Genomic DNA, 20,458 nt, shown 5'->3' with positions numbered 1-20,458 from the left:
GACGGTATTTTTTGTTCTCTTTCTCTCTGTTTCTTTCCCTTTCTCTCCTTCCTAAACAAATATTACAGAAAGAAAACACAATCGCACAAAAGGTTAACAATTACAAACTTGTAAAATAGAAAATACACCGATATACGAAACATTGATAGAATTTTTCGTCTCAAAGATCATCCTAAGAATCCTCGACAACTAGAAATTGTCATGACGCCATTTGTATACGTCAGAGTCTATAATGTTCCCTCGGTATCGAGAGACCTCATAGGCGTAGATTGTTATATTTCACAGGATATAAAGTTTCTCTCGCGCTCTTTCCTCTCAATGAGTATAACAAACACTGGCGAGAGTTTTGTTTTTATTCAAATTTCTCAGTATAGTATTTCTATATCCGCTGAAGCTCTATCCGGTGGATTATATATATATATATATACATGATATGCAGCATGTAGCGAACGACGTGAATATAACTTCTACACAGAAGCTTCAATTTCCAATTGCTTGGAAACAGAGCAAGCATAGTGCATACCCATACACGAGCTAGGAACATGTCCTGTCGACATGGTACGTATTAAATTATTATTCGGAAGAGCAGGGAGCTCGGACCATGAACAATTTTCTGATAAATGACAATGGAACATTTTAGTACACATGGTTTGGGGGAAGAAAATAATATCTTGTTTGCGCAGATTTGTCAGTAAATATAGCGTGTTCCACTATAATATACCAATAGATTGGAAATTGGATTGTTGGCTGACCAATTGCAATCGATATCCAGTATCCATTACATCATGAGAATCAGAAAGTCTGTACGACCGTTTTTCAAGACTAGTATATATATATATATATATATATATATATATATGTTCATGGTACACACTCATTGAATTTTTACCTCTTAGCCCGGGAGTATTCGTTTTGGCATAATAAAGAAAATCGGTAAGTTTTGCAGCAGGAAATTTCCAGCTATCTCATTAAACGAGCAGTCGAAACTGACAGGGTTTCGAAAACCTAGGCACCTGGCTGAGATCATTACGAGGGTTGTAAAAAGAAAATGCAGCAGTGCGGGATAACTAAGTAAGAACGCCTCGGTGAGGTGGTAAACGGGTGGAGTCCCATTCGAAAGGAAGAGCTTTCTCCTGGCGAAAGAGCTTTCACCTTGCCCCAAGGGCAAAATCTTCCGCGCTGCGAGCGTAGCTAGGGACCTGACGAGTCTTCGACTCTGTCGCCACTCGAGTAATACCCAACAAATCCTTACGATTGTCTACATTTTCTCGAGTAATGCCATTCGGAGAATGAATCATCGATCTCTGCATCCGAAACCTCGTATATTCCGTATATATGCTCTATATAGACTATTGCGTGGAGTTTATACACACATTACACTATATATATATATATATATATACACAGTAAGTAGTATAGCTGTCTTCTAATGGCGGATCATGAAAGCTGCACTTTCTTGCAGCACGAATGAGGGGCACTATAGCACCGTTCTAAATCTTCTCTGCCAGTGCAGTTGGAGTGTCTGCCGAAAGTTTACTGCTTTACAGCCTCGAACAAGAAGGAACGCAGCAGACCTAAACACTTAGGGCTCTATCACCGACCTGAGTTGGCTTAACCTTTGCTTGTGCCGATATAGTTCACGCAACGTAAACTATACCGGTACCTCTCGGCTTGGTAAAACTGGCCCTTGGAAACTACTCCCCCACCCCGCACCCTGTCGTGAACGGGTGACCTTTGAAATTGGAATTATTGTTACCATCGTTTTTTCGGCGCACATGGCCAATCAGTTTTAACGCTGGCTTGGTAGGGAAGGTAGGGAATACCGAGAACGACGAGAACAAATGAAAACCACTTGTTATCAGCAGTCGACTTCGGTCCAGAACTCAGCGGACTGACTCTGACAAACCTTAGCCATGAGCGTGGAAAGGTGTTGCTAATTAATCGTCTCTGTGCTACTCTGTCCGTATTCTGCATTCGCTTGTGCAAAAAAGCTGCGATAAATTGACTCTTGCAGCTACTCCCTGCTGATTGTATATATATATATATATGGCTGGCCCAATTCAGTCCTCCATCACTTGCCCATACGCCCCGCGTGGACGTTGTAACCTGCACTGTTATAACAGCCTGCCTGTGCAACAGAAAATTCATTCCAGCTTCCTTCGTGATACTCACTGCCAAAAAACCTCGCTGGATACAACGATATTCCTGAAACGGAGCTCGATATCCTATATATGTATAGGTAGGTTTCATTCTTAATCGTCAAGTTTCCAAGAAAATCGATTACAATAAAAAATAAGTAAGGCAGTTCTCGTGAAATAAGCTTCTTAGAAATTCCACTGAAATTTAAGTTTTCCTCTTCCACTTGTATTTATCCCTGGAAAGTTTTCCTAGTTAAATCTCAATTCGCTCGGGTCGCTGGTGTCAGTAGTGGCGGTCAATGTTGGTGACGTCAGTGGGTGACGCGAACGAGGTGGTTTCGCAGGATGAAATTTCGTTGGGTTTCTATAATGATGCTGTGGAGGATGACTCCTCTAGGAAGCATTCGAATTTATCGAGTTGGTCGATCTTCTCGGCGAAGCACGTGCGAAAGATTCTCGATGCCTGCAAGGGCAATTGGAAGGTGAGAGGGAAGCGAGGGTTGGGCGATCGCACGGTGTAATCGCTGAAAGTTCGTAGCGATTTATAGCGATCCAACGCGAGGCCAATTATAGCGTAGTATATCAGCTGCGCGAGTTTTCAATGGGGTCAAGAGACTGGGACCCACAATCCACAGTCCATCCTCCTATAATCTTGATATGCAAATTCGTTCTATCAAGCATTTTAATAGGAGAAAAAATGTGGAATGGTACGGTCCAGTTTCGAGATTCGATGCATAAAAATTTCAATGTATATCATAGAATTAAGGAAAATTTAATCGTACCGATAGCACTTTCGCTAATTGAGGTTGCCTAACTTGTCACCAGAGCTACAAACGTGCCCATTTTCCAAATTGTGCAGGAATAACGTGACCTACCGCAATTGGGGATATTTTATATGTTTGGCCGCTAGGCAGAGACTATTCGTTGACCCGACCCCGTGGGACCATAATCGTTATACTTCCCTCTCCCTCTCCACCCCATTTTTACCTTATTGTATCTTAACGCTGTGATTTTCATGCACCGATGCCGCACACAGCTCACTGACATCTCTCTTTTAAAACGATCAGTTTCCTCGCCGTTTTACAGGCTGATAAAATTCTAATAAATAAAACACGTCGCGTCGAGCCATTATACGAGTGGGACGATGATTCGATAAAAGAATTCAAGAGTTTTCCAAGATTGAGCTGGCAAGTGAAAGTTTGCCAATTCATCATACACGACGCTCAAGTTTATCGAATAAAAGCTACGCGAAACTGCAACCGCTCGAGATAAAACCGCCGAATAAGAGTTAGACACATTTGCTTGAACGGTTATGTGGGTAAACTTTGACGGAAAGTTCAATTCGCAAAGTTTTCAAGCTATAGTATGGGTGTATGTATATATATATATATATATATGGTATACGCTGGAATTGTTTCATCGCGACAGTACAAGAGTATGGTCGTTACGTTGAAAAGGCCATTTAGCATAATTGTCAGAGAATAAAATTGAGCAAAATAGAGTTTTGGTGGAGATTTTAATTTTCTTCGCGCGAGCGCGGAGCGTTTTAGTCTCACTGCGGAATAATGGTTTTTAATTTTACCGAATAATACTTCGATAGTCGATTCGAGTAACGAAGAGGCACAATTACCGAAAATATCCCGCGACCCTGGAGCTTTTTCGAGTACCAATGCTGCAGGTATAAATTTACTGTTGAAAAAGTCAAATGTAATCGACGAGCTTTGTGCGATTGACAGTATAAACGGGGATTACGAATTAATAGAGTTGTCCCAGTAATCCTTATTGGAAGATCGTGCATCGGATTGAAGCAATTATTATTAGAACTCCGGTGGAGCTGGTCGCTGCTACGAATATGTAACAGTGATCATCACTGGAGGGATAAACTGTGGCTGATCGATGCACCTCGTTTCCGGCGACTTAATTTCAAACTTTAGAGTGTTTAAAATGTTTGCCCGCTGATATTAGAGTTTACCAAAGCAATCCAACAAGATCCACTCTGCTTAACTTTCTAAGCCTTGGTTAACCCGCGGCTAATTATACATATAGAGATAGAAAGCCAGCTGAATTAATCGAATAATTGCAATGTCAACCTTTTGGGAGGGTCAATGGTATACCTGTACTACTTGCTCATCACGAAGGAAACTACTTCCCTTCGCAGTGCTTATTCGTCTCCGACGCAAGCAAGTCAAATGCGTCCAGTTCGTATAACGAATGTCTGATGACTCGGAATACATTCATAATGAAACTGGCTAGTTTAGAAACTTTAAATTATACCTGCCAGCGCACAGACCTCTCGCGGCCTGCTTGTGGGAGACGAGAATAATGAGAATTTCAATATTCATATCTTGCCTCAAACCCGAACACAGAATCGTGCCTATATATACATATATCCAATAGACGTATCTATTATCCATCTTCGTCACTCGCACTTTTTACCCAAATCAGGATTCTTCAACGTAGCTGGTACCATCCTAGCGTCTCTATTACCAGTTTAAAATTCAGAATATATACTGCACGTATACCTGAGTAGAAATTTGTTGAAGCTCCGCACAGCTGAAGCCGAGTATTAAGTGTTACATTGTATTTGTAGTATACGCGTATATATAGGAGTGAAAGAAGCAAAACCATTCATCATTTCCTGTTACTCTTTTATGCAGATGTTTTATTAACATACCACTTACACTTGTTCACGTCAAAGAATTCTCTTCTCCTCTCGACTCCCGTGAATCGCCAAGTGTAGAGAAAATTTCAGACATTTTTTTTAAATCAGAAAATTTTCCACTTCGACCTCACACCAAATATTAAATAGCAGGGCAGCTTTTTTGCACGGTGAAATATATTATAATATATTTCCTGCACTTTTCCTGTAGCTTTTATGCTTTGATGTGGGTTACCTCCATTTTAGAAATTCTCTTGTCGTTTAAAAAATATTTTTTACGACGCTGGTTAACACTTTTGTTAAAAACAGTTTATTTCAACAATTTAATATGTTTGTAGGTATTAGAACTGATTTGTAGTTATTTCATCATTTTTTTCGTGGGTTCCAACATTTATTTAAAAAATTAATGGAGTACCTAAACGATGATTATTGTAATCGGTTTATTTTTATCGTTAACCTCGCTTTCTATGAATATCTTCATTTTCCTTTTCACTCGATAAATACATTAGTAGCTGAATCATAAATATTATTGCAGTATTTGATAAATCCTTAAATTTATGCAAGATGCTAAAATATTGCTGTAACACTGAATATCTTCGCAAACACCATCTCCTAGAAAAACATATTTTCACTGCAATTTATACGTTTTTTTTTATTTTAATTAACATATTAAAGGCTTTTTTAAAGTGAAGTTAATTTTTGTAAGCACTTGTTGATTGATTCTATTAAACTAATTGTTTACCGGATTTAAATAATGAGGTATCTCGATGAACATTTTTAAGATTATTATGACCACTTTTCATTAAGCGTGCTTGCTCAAACACGTGGTTTTCGTCTGGAAGATTGCGAAAAAGTGACACAAACAAAAGCAAATACAATGTACGCGTTTGGGTACGAATTTTTGACACATTATAGCTCCCAAACTACCCCGACATTGTTAGACTCGCGGTATCTTTGAAACTTGAAAATCTTGATATTCGCGTACCGAGTTCGACGCGTGTAGATTTATAGTTATAGGTGGAGATATCTGGTCGGACTAAAGCAAAGTTTTATCACTGCAGCGCGCAGGTCTGCTCGAGTATAGATAGCGTAAGCTTCCAATAAGAAAAAAGCTAAAAAATATGAATGGGAGACCAATAAAGAAGAAATTTAATCTCTTCATGTACAAAGCTCTGCCTGTGTATGGCGAGAAATTTGCTGAATTAAACAGGAACATCTTTCAAGCTTACGTGTAAGTTTTTGCGAAGAAAAAAGGGCAAGTGAAAAAAACTGCCACTGATCCGGCAATTAACTCATCTGGAAGTATGCCAACTATTTATACCGCTCCATTATCTTACCTATATTCCGCTCTCTCCCAACCCTAGATTGTACAAATAGCTAATATACAGTAACCTTTTTATCGACCGAATACACAGAGAATGCAATTTCTTCGTTCCCTTCGTCCAAATTGTTACATTGTCTCTCTCTATATATATGCATATACCTCCATGTTTGGAAAATGAACAAGTGATAACGAATAGCACCGAGTACATGCCAATATGAAAGCTCTAGCTGGAAAGAATAATAAAAATGCTATTTATACCTGATCGCAGCTCTATTCGATAAAAATACATTTTTTTCTATAATGGAGCAATAATTTAATGAGTAAATTCTTCGAAAAATAGAAAATAGATATATAGTTGGTAGTTGAATGGAATGGGGGAAATTTGTTCTCATATCGAAGTTAGTAGATTAGACTGAAGCTCGCGGTCTTGAGGGGTTTCTGTGGCCGGGGCACGTGGGAGCTGAGGATCTACGACGAGTCTGACGTTCACAGTGTTTCTCCACCAACGGTACCATGTGGACACCTGGTCCTGAAAAAAGCAACAAAGAAAAAACAGCAAGAAGAAAGCCGTGATAGCTGGAAGGACGCGCGGAGCTCCTCTTCGAGGATTTAAATTATTCGTGCAGTTTCAGTTGTCAGTGGCAAAGGGTACGTAGTCCTCCCACTCGATAAATTCTCGACGAGTGACGTTCTTCGAGCACCCTCGAAATCGAGTATCGACGGAAATTGATTCGAGCCCACGAAAGAAAAATAGAACGTTACTTATATACAAAAAAAAAGCAAAAAACAAGAACCGACAAAAAGAAAGATAGAAATAAAAAACTATTTTAAAAAGTAAAATTAACGGTAGAAGGAAAGTTTTCGTGAAACTGCACACGTTACGCTGAGAGAAGATCGGAAGGCATTTTGTTTGTTGAGTTAACTGAAACGTATCGGAGGCTTTGAGATTCGGAGAGATCCGGCGCAAGTTTAGCGAGTATCGAGCTAGAAACCACGTTTCTTGCTATCTGGGTCGGCAAGATCTTGTCACGCGTATACAATTTGTATAAAACGGGGATTCCGGATTCGTGATATATATACACCTACCAGATTTTTATATATAAGTGTGGTGAAAAGAAGGATTACGTTGGAAGCGACAGGAGTTCGGGAATGGAAACAATTACCTTGGCCAGCAGGTACACTGCTGTGATGTAACCCAATATCACGAGGGTGAGGAAGAACCATATCGCACCTCTGGTCCATTTCTTTGAAATTCCAACCTTCTTTCCCTCGATGACGAAGTACCGCATTCCTGAAAAATTTTTTCACATCTCGGTGTGCTTAGTGCGTAACCATTGTAATATACCGCGCGCGGTACAGTCATTTCTATATCTACTTGCCTACGAGGAGCACAGAAATGAGGCCAACGGTTATGATAGTGAGCAGTGTCAAGATGAGGAGGTCCGACTGTATGTTCCTACGATTCCGAGGGTGGCTAATCCATACCCTGAGGGACTCTGGCCTGAAGGTTCCCATAAAAGATCACTGTATTTCAAAATACGTACTGCCCTTATTAATTAGTTGAATTTGTTATTGTTTGAGTTATCGAAAACTGCTGCGCCGACGACTTACAATCGATAACGCGGCGTTTTAATTGCGTTGAAATTGAAACGACAAAGTTCGCAGTAGCTACGGCAGGACTCGTTCAGCCATCTCTCCAGGCACGACAAGTGAACGTAGGCCAGGCTCCCTTTACATCTGAAATATTAAAAAGCTTTTCGAGTAATGCAGTATACTGTGCTCTGTAGTAATTAAGCGAAAGAAATTTACTGCTGAAAGTAAATTACCGCATTTCACTTGATATATATACTATATACGCATCTACTACACCGAACAAAAAAGAAATACAATTTTATCAACGAGACTATGCGGTTGATTTATTCGTAGTCAAACTAAATTAATTACAATTACAATAATGAGATAAAGTTTCTCTTAATTAACAGGCTTCAAATTCAGGCGAATGCGTGACGTAGTTTTATAAATTAAATATTTAATGGTACGAAGTAACTTATTTTCTATATCAAATTTAAATATATCCGAAGGAAATTTTGCAGTTCAGTGACCTCGTAGCAGAATGGGACAAAATTTTACAAAAGTTTGTACATTATTTTACACACTGAATACAATATGATCATTTGTAATTAATTTAATAAGCTTGGTATTTGAGAATCAACAGTGTTTGACGTGACATGAAATTTTTAATAATATTTCGACATATTAGTTACGGCTTCTCAACTTAAAAAATAAATATATAAACTTTGAAAAATAATTCTTATTTAAAAACAGAAAACACTTTATACAATGAAATTACATCCACTGTCATTATATTACGAAAAATTCTAAATCGCAATACGATCTGCAAATAATTTGCCAATTCATTCGCGTAATTGAGTCAACCAAGTCATTGGTGCACGAAGCAAACCACCAGGTTTATTTCGCTGTATTTAACCTAGCGTCGTGGTTCAGCCAGAGCTACGGTTCGCGTCTGCTAGTAAAACATTTTTTCTCAGTGTATACGCATCCTATGGCACTGCTCTATACGTATACCACCTTAGTATTCATCGTGGTACCTGCATAGTTTTTCTTCATGGAGAGATCCTTCTTAATCGTCGCGACACGTTTCTCGAACTTATTCAGTCATTTTCGCGTTCCTGCGCCAACTTGGTTTCCTTACAAGTATACATATATACATAGGCAGGTACCACCACCATTTCGAGTGTTCTTAACGCGATTCCTCGTGCGCGCTCGAGACACGTTAAAATATGCGGCTATTATATACGTGCGAGCTCCGTTTCAAGTGTCAAGATGAGATATTTTATTCAATGATAAATTCATTCGCACTTGTTCTTTAGCCGGCTAGCAAATGGAGCGCGAATAGAATTTTATTTTGCCGCTACGATAAACTCGACGTCAGCATTCCTCACCAAGTGCAATCCTCAAGCTCGATGAGAGCACTCGAGGAGCATTTGTCGTCCGTTAGTGCAGCATTATCGTGCGGCCTATGCAACATATATACGTTCCCCTGATATTCCTGCACGAACAACTTCTTCATTTCGCAAAACTAAGGATACTTTAAACAGGCGGCAGCTGCCCGTGGATTTTTCTGCCTTTCAAATCAATCTGCCTCGTATTATAGTGGTAAAATCGTTTTTTCATCGGCCAATCGTTTTGATAAATAGCTGCTCTCGCCTTTAAAATATGCATTTCATTATTTATGCACTTTCGTAATTTGTATCAGTCCCTACCGAAGTAGAGAAAAATGAGATACATTTAAGTAACTCAACATTTCCATTATTCAGACCTATACCTATATATATATATATATATATAGATCTGCCGGTACTTTGAGAGGGAATGACACGAATAAATACAGAGTATGTGCCTACATTTATATCGCGGATGCTTTCACACTGTATACACCGTGGTATTTTACCTGCCACATGCTCGGTATTATATGCACTGTACGAGGATGTTTAAAAATATTCTCGCATTCCATATAATTAAATAATTCATTATATAAAATATCCACGGTTAAACGTTATTATTCAATGTTCTCTCGCGACGAAAGCCTGATCCATTGACGAAAGTTCAATTAATTGTCGCATTGCTCTTCCAGCTGTGCTAAACTTTAAAGTTTCATGAAAAGCCACGGGCTTTGTGCATCATCAACATTGTCCAAGTTTTTTTCAATAGACACAATGGCCTTCCCGTGAAAGCAATGTTTTACGAACTAGTCGTCCGCGGCTAACCTATAATTAATTTCGCCCCGACTCTGTGTAAAGACTCGAATATCTGTGCATCTTAATTTTTTATTGTACCATGGAGATATCGTGGGAGGTGACGTCACAGTCTTCCCAACTGATTATCACGCGCATATGTATATGGTAAGCGGAAGCAGCGAGCTTTTAAATTATCACTGGGGATTCTAAAATATAATTGTGAAGAGAATTCAGTCTAACGCGGTATAAAAAAACGAGACTATTCCTAATTTTCGTATTTTATAGATCAATATAATTTCATTAAATCTGTAATTAGAAAATTTCACGACAGGCTCTGCCATTAATGAAATAATCTCATTGGGGGTCCTATCCCCGGAGCACTCATTGATTCAGCGCCGCTGTAATAGTACCAAGTATTGCCTAAAATCGACGAGTGAATGATATTAGACACGAAATAAGATGAGATTTACAGAGGCGTTGAATGAATGAATTTAGCTGCCTTCGAGTCTCGTTATCGGAGTTCTTTGCGAAACAAGACGAGACCGTGTCTCTTCTGATAACGCTGCGTTCGAATGCGCAAACTTGGCCCATCCGCCATTCTACCGATTCCCCGCGTATCAAACTTTCCTCAAGTACCGACAAAACTCAACTTATTCCGCTGACTTTTGCTTCAAGCTGATCTCGCGCCTAGTTATTTTTCAGCCATTTCTGGACTTTATTCCTTATTATAGAGGCGGAGCAAATTGAATGAGAAATCACATGAGAATGAATGTTGGATTCTCACGTGCAGCCAACGATAATTCATTTGTGTATTCGGTGCTAACATCACGCCGTTTAATATTTCCCTTCATCCATCACGGCCAAAAAAGAGCCAATAAAAACCAATGAATATTACAGGTCATACTTTCTTCCTTCCGACAAGCATCGGTCTCTATTGAAAAAATACGACTATTATCGCAATTCACATCAAGAGCTGACGAAATGAATCTACTTTTAATGTTTAATCGATATTCACTCGTACAGCAAATGAAAATCAGATTGATAGTTGTTTTGGAGAAAGAAAGAGGGAGAAAGAACACCAATTCACACACACACACACGCACACACATATGTATATAATAAAATTCTGGACGAGATTATCGTTGCGGAGTTACTCGTGTATTCGACGTAACCGGAGAATTTGCTTCTTTGGGCGAACATCATGTCGCCACGCGAGGCGTGAAATTTAGCAAATGCCGAGGAGGAGAAATCTTAATATACGACGAAGCAACACGTTTCCACGATGGCGCAAGCTTTCAAAGGCCCCTTTCACGCGATTCCAATTTCTGCATCATACATAACCCGTCGAGACAGCGGGGGGTCCTCGCGTACAACGTGCGCTTTCTTATTAAGGTTGTTGGAGGCGCAAGGAGGGGGTGGTGGGAGGTGGGGGGGGGGGGGGGGAGGGCGAGACAAGCTGTGGCGATTTCTCCCCATTCGGATTATGCCAAACGACCTCAACTTTGAATCCAGAGTTTGAAGGCCGCGCTATAAGCAACGCGTGGAGGCACTGAATTCCAAATTTTTATACGATGCATTTACCTACAAGGCGATACTAGAGCTTCCTTGGCGTTGTTTGTGTGACAAATCCGACAGACACAGGACTCGACCGAGGCCAAAGCATGGTTAAGCTGATGCTGGGTAGCGGCAGAAGCACCGAGAGCCATTTGCTGCATGTCCTGACCATTTAAATTGCGGGACGTGCCCACGGGAACCGTGGCTGGTAACATCGAATTGTTCTGCTCGTGGTTCAAGTTAACCGGAACTGTGGCAAAAGATACGCGTCACACTCCGCACAGCAACCTCTCTTTTCAGTTATACATTCACAAATTTGACATATCGAGGTTAAAATCCAATGGTTACCTTCCTCCGTGCACAACATGATTTACGATGGATGGCCCTTGGCATTTAATTAATACATCCAACATGTATTTATAACTTTTTATTCAGCACACTATAATTTATCAGGGATATTTAGTTATGCTGCGATGCAAAATACTTAGTCCAATGACGTTTTGAAATGAATAATAACAAATGGAATCGACTGGTCGATTATTTCGATTTCAAACGATTTGGACCTTTGGCCATAAAGCAGCCCCTCCTCCTCCCCCTCCTATATGAAAATATTAAATTTACTTTATCGGCTGATGAAAAAAAACATCTCCACTCTTGCGTCACGAGTGTCTCTCTCGCAATCGGATTAATCATAGTTTCTTCATTAGTCTGGATTGACGGTAATTTCACGCTTGGTAAAAATGATGCAATGTTTATGTATATATGTATGTGTTTCTGTCATCCCAATTAATGAACCTATTGACCAGACTCGCGAGCTACGTGCGTGAATGTCCGTCTCTGTGTATGATATATCAAAAAATCATACACGTATTATTATTGCCATTTGCGATATATCGACTTTGATCCTCTCTCTCTCTCTCTCTCTCTCTCTCTATATATATATATATATACATGTACAATATCCATGGATAGGTTTGAAAATGGCGAAAAATATTAATGTCCGTGAAAAACAGGGAGAAATAATCGAGAAAAGTTGCGAGTTCGGCATGATGTCGCGCCACGTCGCCGAATCGTGGCGTGGCTTTCCTAAATTTCTCACAAATACAGCCATTCACATGGAAGTACGTGAGAGTCAAAACAAAAATATTTTCCGCGAAAGCTCGCTGACCTGTCGTCGTTCCATTTCCAAATTCTCGCACGTGCGCAGACAAGAAGGGCTGCCAGTTGTCCGCCACACTGCTGCTGGGCTAAACTTGATTATTAAAGCTTTTCGTTTTTCGGTCAAAAGCGAGCTCGTACGTTTCAATGACAGAATCAATTTTCATAGAAAATGCCTTTCGGTTTTATTTCCCGTTTAATTATTTTTGGCAAATAAACTGCTATTTCAATCTCTAATGGATATTCCTTAATTATTATATTCTTCGTTAAAATGATCGTACTAACGAGAATATCCTATAGACGCAAAATTGAAGAGCGCGATAACATGGGAAAAAATTAATGGCAAACCTGTGAATCAAGCGTGGATCAGATATTGAACGGTCCGGAGGAAGCAATAGGAGTGAGTAGGAGGAATTTATATTAGCGCTCGCAGGATAGACGTGAAGGACCGCGCGTACGCTTCTCAATTGACACTTATACATCCTTCAAAAATCAAATTTATACCAGTCCAACCGGCCAAACTTTTACTCTTAATAATCCAAAAATTATAATCTTATATACAGATATACCACTGGACGATATAATTCGCCAGTTAAATTAAATTAGTTTTTTCCAATAGGACGAGGGCTCGACGAAACAGATACTTTATCAATTTTACGCGGTCACGGATGGCGTACTGGGTAAATTGAAATACTTGAGAACTACTCTGCTAGGGCCACCAATCGATATAGCGCATATGCAGAAAGTATAGTATACTATATATGCATAGTACAGCTAATACTTGAAATAGTTTAGCTTATCTCATCATGCGAACTGCTTTATCACTGGATAATATGTACTGAGATGTAAAGAATGCCATGTGCCCGTTACAAAGCAAGGTTTATATCACTGAGCTCTATACATCGACGCGGACGTCTTCTTAACGCAGCGAGAACCTGTGATATATATATATATATATATATATATATAGGTATAGAGAGGAATTAGCAAGATTACGAAGAAAGTAATGTGAAATGGCTCGAAAGGCTGTCAGGTTGCAAAATATGCGTCACGTTACTTGGACGTAAACGGAAGGAACTCTTGATAATGTATCTTCCAAAATTTATCGCTACTAAACACGACAAGCCCGAAAACTTACGCGATCCTACATCTACATAGTTCTTATATATATATATGTATCTATATAAGTATGGTTCCCAATTTTAGCCATTCTTGCCTCTTCGTAGCTATATTCTTTGATCGTCGAATAATACGTTACACGTCACGCTTGCAGTGTAATCGAGGTTGGACAAAGTTAATAGCTGGATAATTAAAGAGAATCTATGTAGCTGGGGTGGACTCTGTGATCACACCAGAGCTTATTATTATCTCCGGTACAATTCAATAATTTTACCTCTAAATCCAAAGAGTAATTTTCGATACCTATTATATACTTGATCGACTGAAAATTATACCAAGAGATGCGAGAAATCGCTTCTGCAGATTGTTTTAGGTAATAAAATTAATAAGTAATCGTGGTAATTTTACTTTGAAGTGTTTAAAATTGTGTTTCGCTTGATAGAATCTGTTCAGTATAGGTGAATGTAAAAATCCAATTTATTTTTATAAATTTTTATATATATATATATACTTAATATTCATTTTTACGTGAAAATCTTTTTCGATGTGAATAGAAGAGTTCGGAAGTAGGATATCTCATATTTATTTTAGGAATAAGATGAATGAATTAAGCAAAGTACACCCTTTATATAGAACACTCTGTATATAGATTGGTATATCGAGAGAAGTGCAGGTTATCTTGCGTCGAGAGGAATGACGAAAATTCAAGTTTTCTTCCATGTTACAGCTACAAGTTGCAGAGCAAGTAAATAGGTTGGGCTTGACATAAGATGGGATATCGCTATCTCCTTAGGGACGAACCGTAATTAAATGTCTGAGATCAAATGAAACGTCCAAGGAGCGATTGCTGCAAGCTTCCAATCACTTGGCATTTCTGTTTATATGGCAGCTTCAAGGCTAATATTAATTACAGCCTTTATCAGATTCCAGACGTCGAACTATCCTCTTCTCACCTTGAAAAGTCAGTTTGATCTTCGTCCACGGATCGAACGCAGGAATTTCCTTCCACGTAAAATATCCAATTAATCTCGCAAATTGGAACAACGCAAATAACTTTTATGAGGAATTTCTTTTTTTATTGGCTAGATTTACATAATGAAAGTTTCCTTTCTTCGAGGAAGCCAAGTGTTCCACGGTACAGCAGCGGTTTTGCGTTACGATTTCTTTCATTCTATACGCATAGACCGGCTAATTCGAACAATCGGTCGAAGAGATTGCACTTGAACAATAAAGAATTTAATCAGGCAAATGTCCCGACACCCTGCATAAAACCTCCAACTCCGCTTATAACAGTCCCTCGCATAGGATCGACGTTTTACGTTAATCCTCAAACGTTATTCAAAAATTAGCAGATACGCCTATCAACGTTTCAATCATTCCTCTCTAATACGCGTATATCCGCTATAGTTTTAGCCATCAAAGAGCTAAAACAGAAAAAGGTGGAAAAATGTATATATATATATATATATATATATATATATGTATAAGCTAAAACGAGAAAAAAGCAGCGTGGAGCGAGTGTGGGGTGCAATGGAGAAAAGTCCGTGCGTGAAAAATCGTAAAAGCTTGCGAGTGAAAATGGGAAATGTAGCGGAAGTAAAGTGCGTGGCTTATGGGGTGAAACCGCGAATTTTATGGTGTAGGTCCTTGACTTTGTGACATGGTCGGCCACTACTAATGGTCATTCGAAAACACGCATGGGAAAAGTTTTGTCAGCCAGGGGGTTGGGATTAGGGTGGATGGCGGAGAAGGGGGGGGGGGGGTGACGAGGGATGTGCGCAGAGGCCCAATACAGGAATGAAAATTCTGGGGTGGGAGTCGGAGGCGTGTGTGTTGAATTTCGCGAGGGTCGTACGGTGGTGGTGGTGGTGGTGGTGGGACTCGTTGCGAGAGTCGAGAGAGAGTTAGACGACGCTGCTGACTAAGTTGGAGTGGCGTGCATTAACGCTAGCTCGAGAAAAAGAAGGAGCGAACGGTATAACGTCGAACTTCTTTTCGCGTAACTTTCAACTGTTTGTGCGGATACTATATTTCTGCTGGGTGGGTGTAGAGAGAGAGGGAGGGAGAGAGAAGTACGTATACCACTAGCGCACTACGTCTGTATGTTTAACAGCGAGTGTCGGCCGAAAGTCGTCTCCCTCCTCCTTTGCCCCACTCCCAACGTAACTGGAAAGCTTTCTCGTGCGCGAATTTTATCTTCTGATAGCATAGCGGCTTGTTTTTCCGAGCGTTCAACTCGCTTAACAGGAAAATTGCATTAAGGATGCGCTGCTACCTGAATATTTTAACGGGACGCTTATTTTACCAGCGTGTTACGTAAATCGAACAATTTCTTTTCCCGCCAAACAGCGAAACAATTCTCGACATGATTCTTCTTTTCCTTCCTCGATCCCTTCGATCATATATATATATATAGGCACTCGAGAGAGAGAGAGAGAAGGGGCAATGTGAGCCGTGGCAAGTTTGCAATAAGTATTTAGGCCAGCACTTGGCATACAAATTACGGACATCCACTCGGATGAGACTTAATCTAAACTAATTCCTTGGTAATCCTGCACTGAGCTCTCAACATATACATATACACACATATATATATATATATATATATATATTATGTAATACCACGGTGGCTTTACGCAAAACGTTTCCTGTAAGTATTCGTTAAAGTATTAATATGCGCGTCAACACTGCCAATAAAAGCGTGTCTTTTTCTCTTTCGTCACACTCTCTTAGCCCCCCCCCCTCCCCTTCATCTAGACTGCAAAGTTTGTCCTCGCAAAATTAGCAGAATTCTATGGAAATAAGTACATTAAATTGTTCTTTCGCGGAGAGTTGAATGTAAATTTACAAGGACACTCGAGACTTGCCAAATTGTCCTCAAGGGTCGTTGTAATTTCGCAAATATTTTTTATAGCTTGGCTGATAGCGCATAGCCATGCAGAATATACGCTCTTTCATCGTTTAATCCGAGGCCTTGCGTGGTATTGTAGTACGTAGCCAGGGCCGAAAGGTTTCATTTAAGCGTGTTAATGTACGCCATAGAGTGAGCAACAAATCTTGGCTCTGCCTTGGAAAATCCCGGAGATTCCGTGAAACGAGGCCAGTCGCGTTATACGTTTATCCCGACGACGACGGTCGTTTCATTGTCGGAGGAGCGCAGCATTTAGGCTGTGTTGCGAAATCCATTTAATTGGATAATCCGAGTGCTCTCGAACTATTTCATTTAACGTCATTACATAATGACGATAACGCCGCGTCGCCTCGCGTCCAATAAATCTCCATAATTATAAAACGAATGATAATAATTATAATTCTGCTGCACTTTGAAGCGAGTGTCGAGGTGCTGGCTAAAAGAGATCGAGCGATATTAAAATGTCTAGCGTTATTTCACAGAGGTCGACAAATTTAATGGAAGAATTTCTTGCGAGTGAGGGGAGATCCAGCTATTTTCCATGAGCAGGATGCACTCTCGTCATTTGAAGAAGTAACCCTTTAGTCGAAGTAGCGCGGCGGACGTGGGGATCATTTCCCGAAGGAGCCTCGGAGAAAGAGGTTGCGTCTCCCAAGGCAAGAGTCGCTGGAGGATAGGAAAATTTGCATTTTACTTTAGCGTATAAACGCCCTAACGCAAATGCAGACGGCCCGGCGCTATTTTCAATTGCATTACTCTGCTATGCTATACTATATCTATATATACATATATATATATATATATATATATGTATATAGTATATACTATGTGAATAATCCGAGAAAAACAATTGCCAAAGAGTTACCTCGTACAGCAAATTGGCTCGGTGCGTACATGTCCCAATTTATTATTGACCATGTTCCCCTTCCTTTGCAATCATTTTGCAAAGTTACATCGGATGATTTTATTCCTCCTCCATATACAAAATCTACCTATATACCTCGTTCCTCGGAGCATCCAATGTAACGCATCAGAGCTTATCTCAGCTCAGCCTCTGCAATTGTACATTTATCCGCTCCTCCACGTAGTACCATCGACACTAAGAAAAACAGGATTCCTTACCGCTGCAGCACTTCCGTTTCCTCTAGCTCCTTTTAACTGCTACGTTTTATGAATAAGTAAATTGCAACCGCTAGCAAGCCCGATTCCTGGCTCCTCGGGATCCAAGATCGATCCAAGTGGCAAGGAAGCGTCATTTAATTTCTTCGAATCGAACTTTACGACGACCATTTGAATAAAACGGGGAGGGACGAGTCGGTGCTCGAGAAATTTTCTTGCCTCTCAATCTTTTTTCATTTCGCACTCACATTTTTTTTTTTCTTGTAATAGTTCGAGTTCGAATAATCAGTTCGCTTTACACATATATATATACACACATCTATGTGTATATCTATGTAATGTAATCAAAAAGCAGGTACGGCTGCTTGCGAGTGATTTCCTTTATATATATATATATATATATATATAGTGTATTTGTATTTGAAGAGATTCACGCGACCCGGGGACCTTCCATCACGCAGGATGCATTTGCAAATTGCGTGTCAGGCAATGGTTCGTGCTGTGTCAAGTCAAAGTAGGCTGCAGTCGGACTGGCGCGGACGAGGCGGACCAGACCACTGGGACTACGGCTTAATTCTAAGGCCGTGCACGCGCACGGCGCAGATGACGTTACTAAAGATCCTAGAACCTTTATACTCCACTATATATATATATATATATACATAAGTAAATCTGAATAAATATCTCTGGCAGCAGACGTTCTCGCAAGAATGCTCCACCCAGCAGCAGAAAACACACTCCCCTTTGCTCCTCGCGCTCAGCCTAAAAAAGATCCAATCCCACCTTTCTTTATTGCATTTCGTGCTTCGCAGAGAATTGGATGGAGCCTCTGCTGGCCGCTCTCTATTATAGCAAAGACCGGAATGACCTGACTCGGTGCACTGGCCACGTACAAACGCCATTCGCAAAATTGTCTGAAAATAAATTTTTCATAAACAATCAATTTCTCGATTAGTTCCTTTATTCCCACCGATCTACCGGGTGGTACGAGTTTAATCGATCGTTATTTAGAGGAGCAATAAAGCAAAAAGCTGAAAATTTTCTAAGCCTGCTCCTGATCGAACTATAACGAATAGCCCGAATAACATTCGTCTCTCGTCTCTCCGCTCTATCTATGGAAATTGTAGCGATCGCGCCGTTTATGACTCATAAATCACATCGGGCCAGATATAAACCCGCAAAACGTAAACAGGTATCGGAAAATACGATTTTTTAAGAGTCGGGTCCCCCCCCCCCCCCCCCCCTCGTCGACGATTTCAAGCGAAGCGCGCTACAAAATCCTCCGCCTGTGTTTTCACGATTTATCTTGATTTTTCTCTCGTGGCAAACGCCGTTAACCTCCGTAATATCGCTCGAGTCGAGACTATTCTGAAAACCGTATTGCGATTGATTGAAATACCATCGATTAATGTGTAATAATGGCGTGGACTCGATTAAATTAAACGGTAATCAATTTTCTATTATATATATATATATACATTGCACAGATTTATGGGTGCTTCACTGTGGACGTTTTTTCGACTTGAAAAATCGTCGCGGTGCTCGAAAGGTCCTACTGGGTGTCAGCGATGATGGCAGTGCCAAAATTCCCACACTGATATCCGTTTGACGAGCCACTCACAACAGTCTTTTATTCAATATTTGCCGTAATAGAGCTTTTTTTTATTTGTTATATATTTTCCGTCGGCGCTTTGTTCCTCCTGCGGGATATCCCATTGATCGCGAACAGTCATGAAATTTGAAAGCTTTGAAATCTACCCCTCTATCCTTTCAGTTTAACCAACCGCTCATTTACTTTCGCGTGTATAAAAAGTAAGTTGAAATTTTGCGGAATATAATTACCCCCCTCCCCCCGCCCCCTGTGCTTCTCAGGGCGCGCGCGCCTCGTCCCATAAAAAGAATTTTTAGAGTCCTTCGTGTACAGAATTACTCAGTTCTGAGAATATCTTTAATACCAGCTTAAAATGTTGTCCCAAAAGATGGTCTTCCCTTCCTGGTACTTGGTAGCAATCCAGTGACGACGACGACGACGACGACGACGAGACTATATTGTATCCCTCCTTTATGTAGCAAGAGCGAGCGTTTAATTCCCTGCGTTTGCCGACTAACTCATCGTGAAAGATTCAGCTGGATAGAGCTATTTTTTTCCACGCATATTAACCGTGAGAAAAGGATTCTTCGTGGAGGAGCATCGGAGTGGGTAGAAGCATCTTATTATTTATGAGCTGGCGAAAACGTATAAGGAATATCGATCGACGCGTACCACTACTCGACGAACATTGTTCGGCTGATCGGAATGATGAATGTTGACTGTGTTAGGTGACGATGTGAAAAACGACGCGTAAACGGAGACAAAACTTACGAGCTTCTCCCAATTCTTTACAGGCAGCTCGCTCGCACCGAGTATCGCGACTCGCGAGTGCATGGTACGGCAACCTCCAGGACATATGTATGCACACCTACGACTATATCCTCTCGCATGACGTCGCGTCGTAGTCGCTTTATCCTCGAAATAAGAATCTCCTTATATGCTCCTTTGTCGCTTATATATGCCAGCAATAAAACTCCGCGTGAAAAATCAACAGTGATTTAGTCTGATCTCCCATCTCACCTCGCAAATTTCTCTTCAGCATCAGATATGTAAGCTGAAGCTTCCTCTGGGAATTAGAATATTAATAACAGCGATGAATCAACGATTATTTGTAACCTAATATCGAG

General features: G+C 40.3%; 2 protein-coding genes across 2 annotated transcripts in view; one reads left to right on the top strand and one right to left on the bottom strand.

The window, feature by feature from the left end:
• LOC136776228 (zwei Ig domain protein zig-8-like) overlaps positions 1-20,458 on the top strand; it is a 109,265-nt gene that overhangs the window by 46,234 nt on the left and 42,573 nt on the right. The gene's annotated exons all lie outside the window — the stretch shown is intronic.
• On the bottom strand, positions 6,510-11,800 carry LOC136776453 (E3 ubiquitin-protein ligase MARCHF3-like). The gene is made up of 6 exons (XM_066731985.1): positions 11,740-11,800; positions 11,461-11,683; positions 7,733-7,858; positions 7,501-7,622; positions 7,285-7,412; positions 6,510-6,650 (listed from the first exon to the last, which is right to left on the bottom strand). The coding sequence occupies exons 1-6, from the start codon at positions 11,798-11,800 to the stop codon at positions 6,510-6,512; spliced, it is 801 nt and encodes a 266-aa protein (XP_066588082.1).

This window comes from Prorops nasuta, unplaced genomic scaffold (genome assembly GCF_024137725.1).
Source record: "Prorops nasuta isolate Cenicafe-Biocafe unplaced genomic scaffold, Cenicafe_Pnas_1.2 PNAS00009, whole genome shotgun sequence".
In the NCBI taxonomy this organism is placed as follows: domain Eukaryota; kingdom Metazoa; phylum Arthropoda; class Insecta; order Hymenoptera; family Bethylidae; genus Prorops; species Prorops nasuta.
This window is presented reverse-complemented; position numbering and strand designations above follow the sequence as displayed.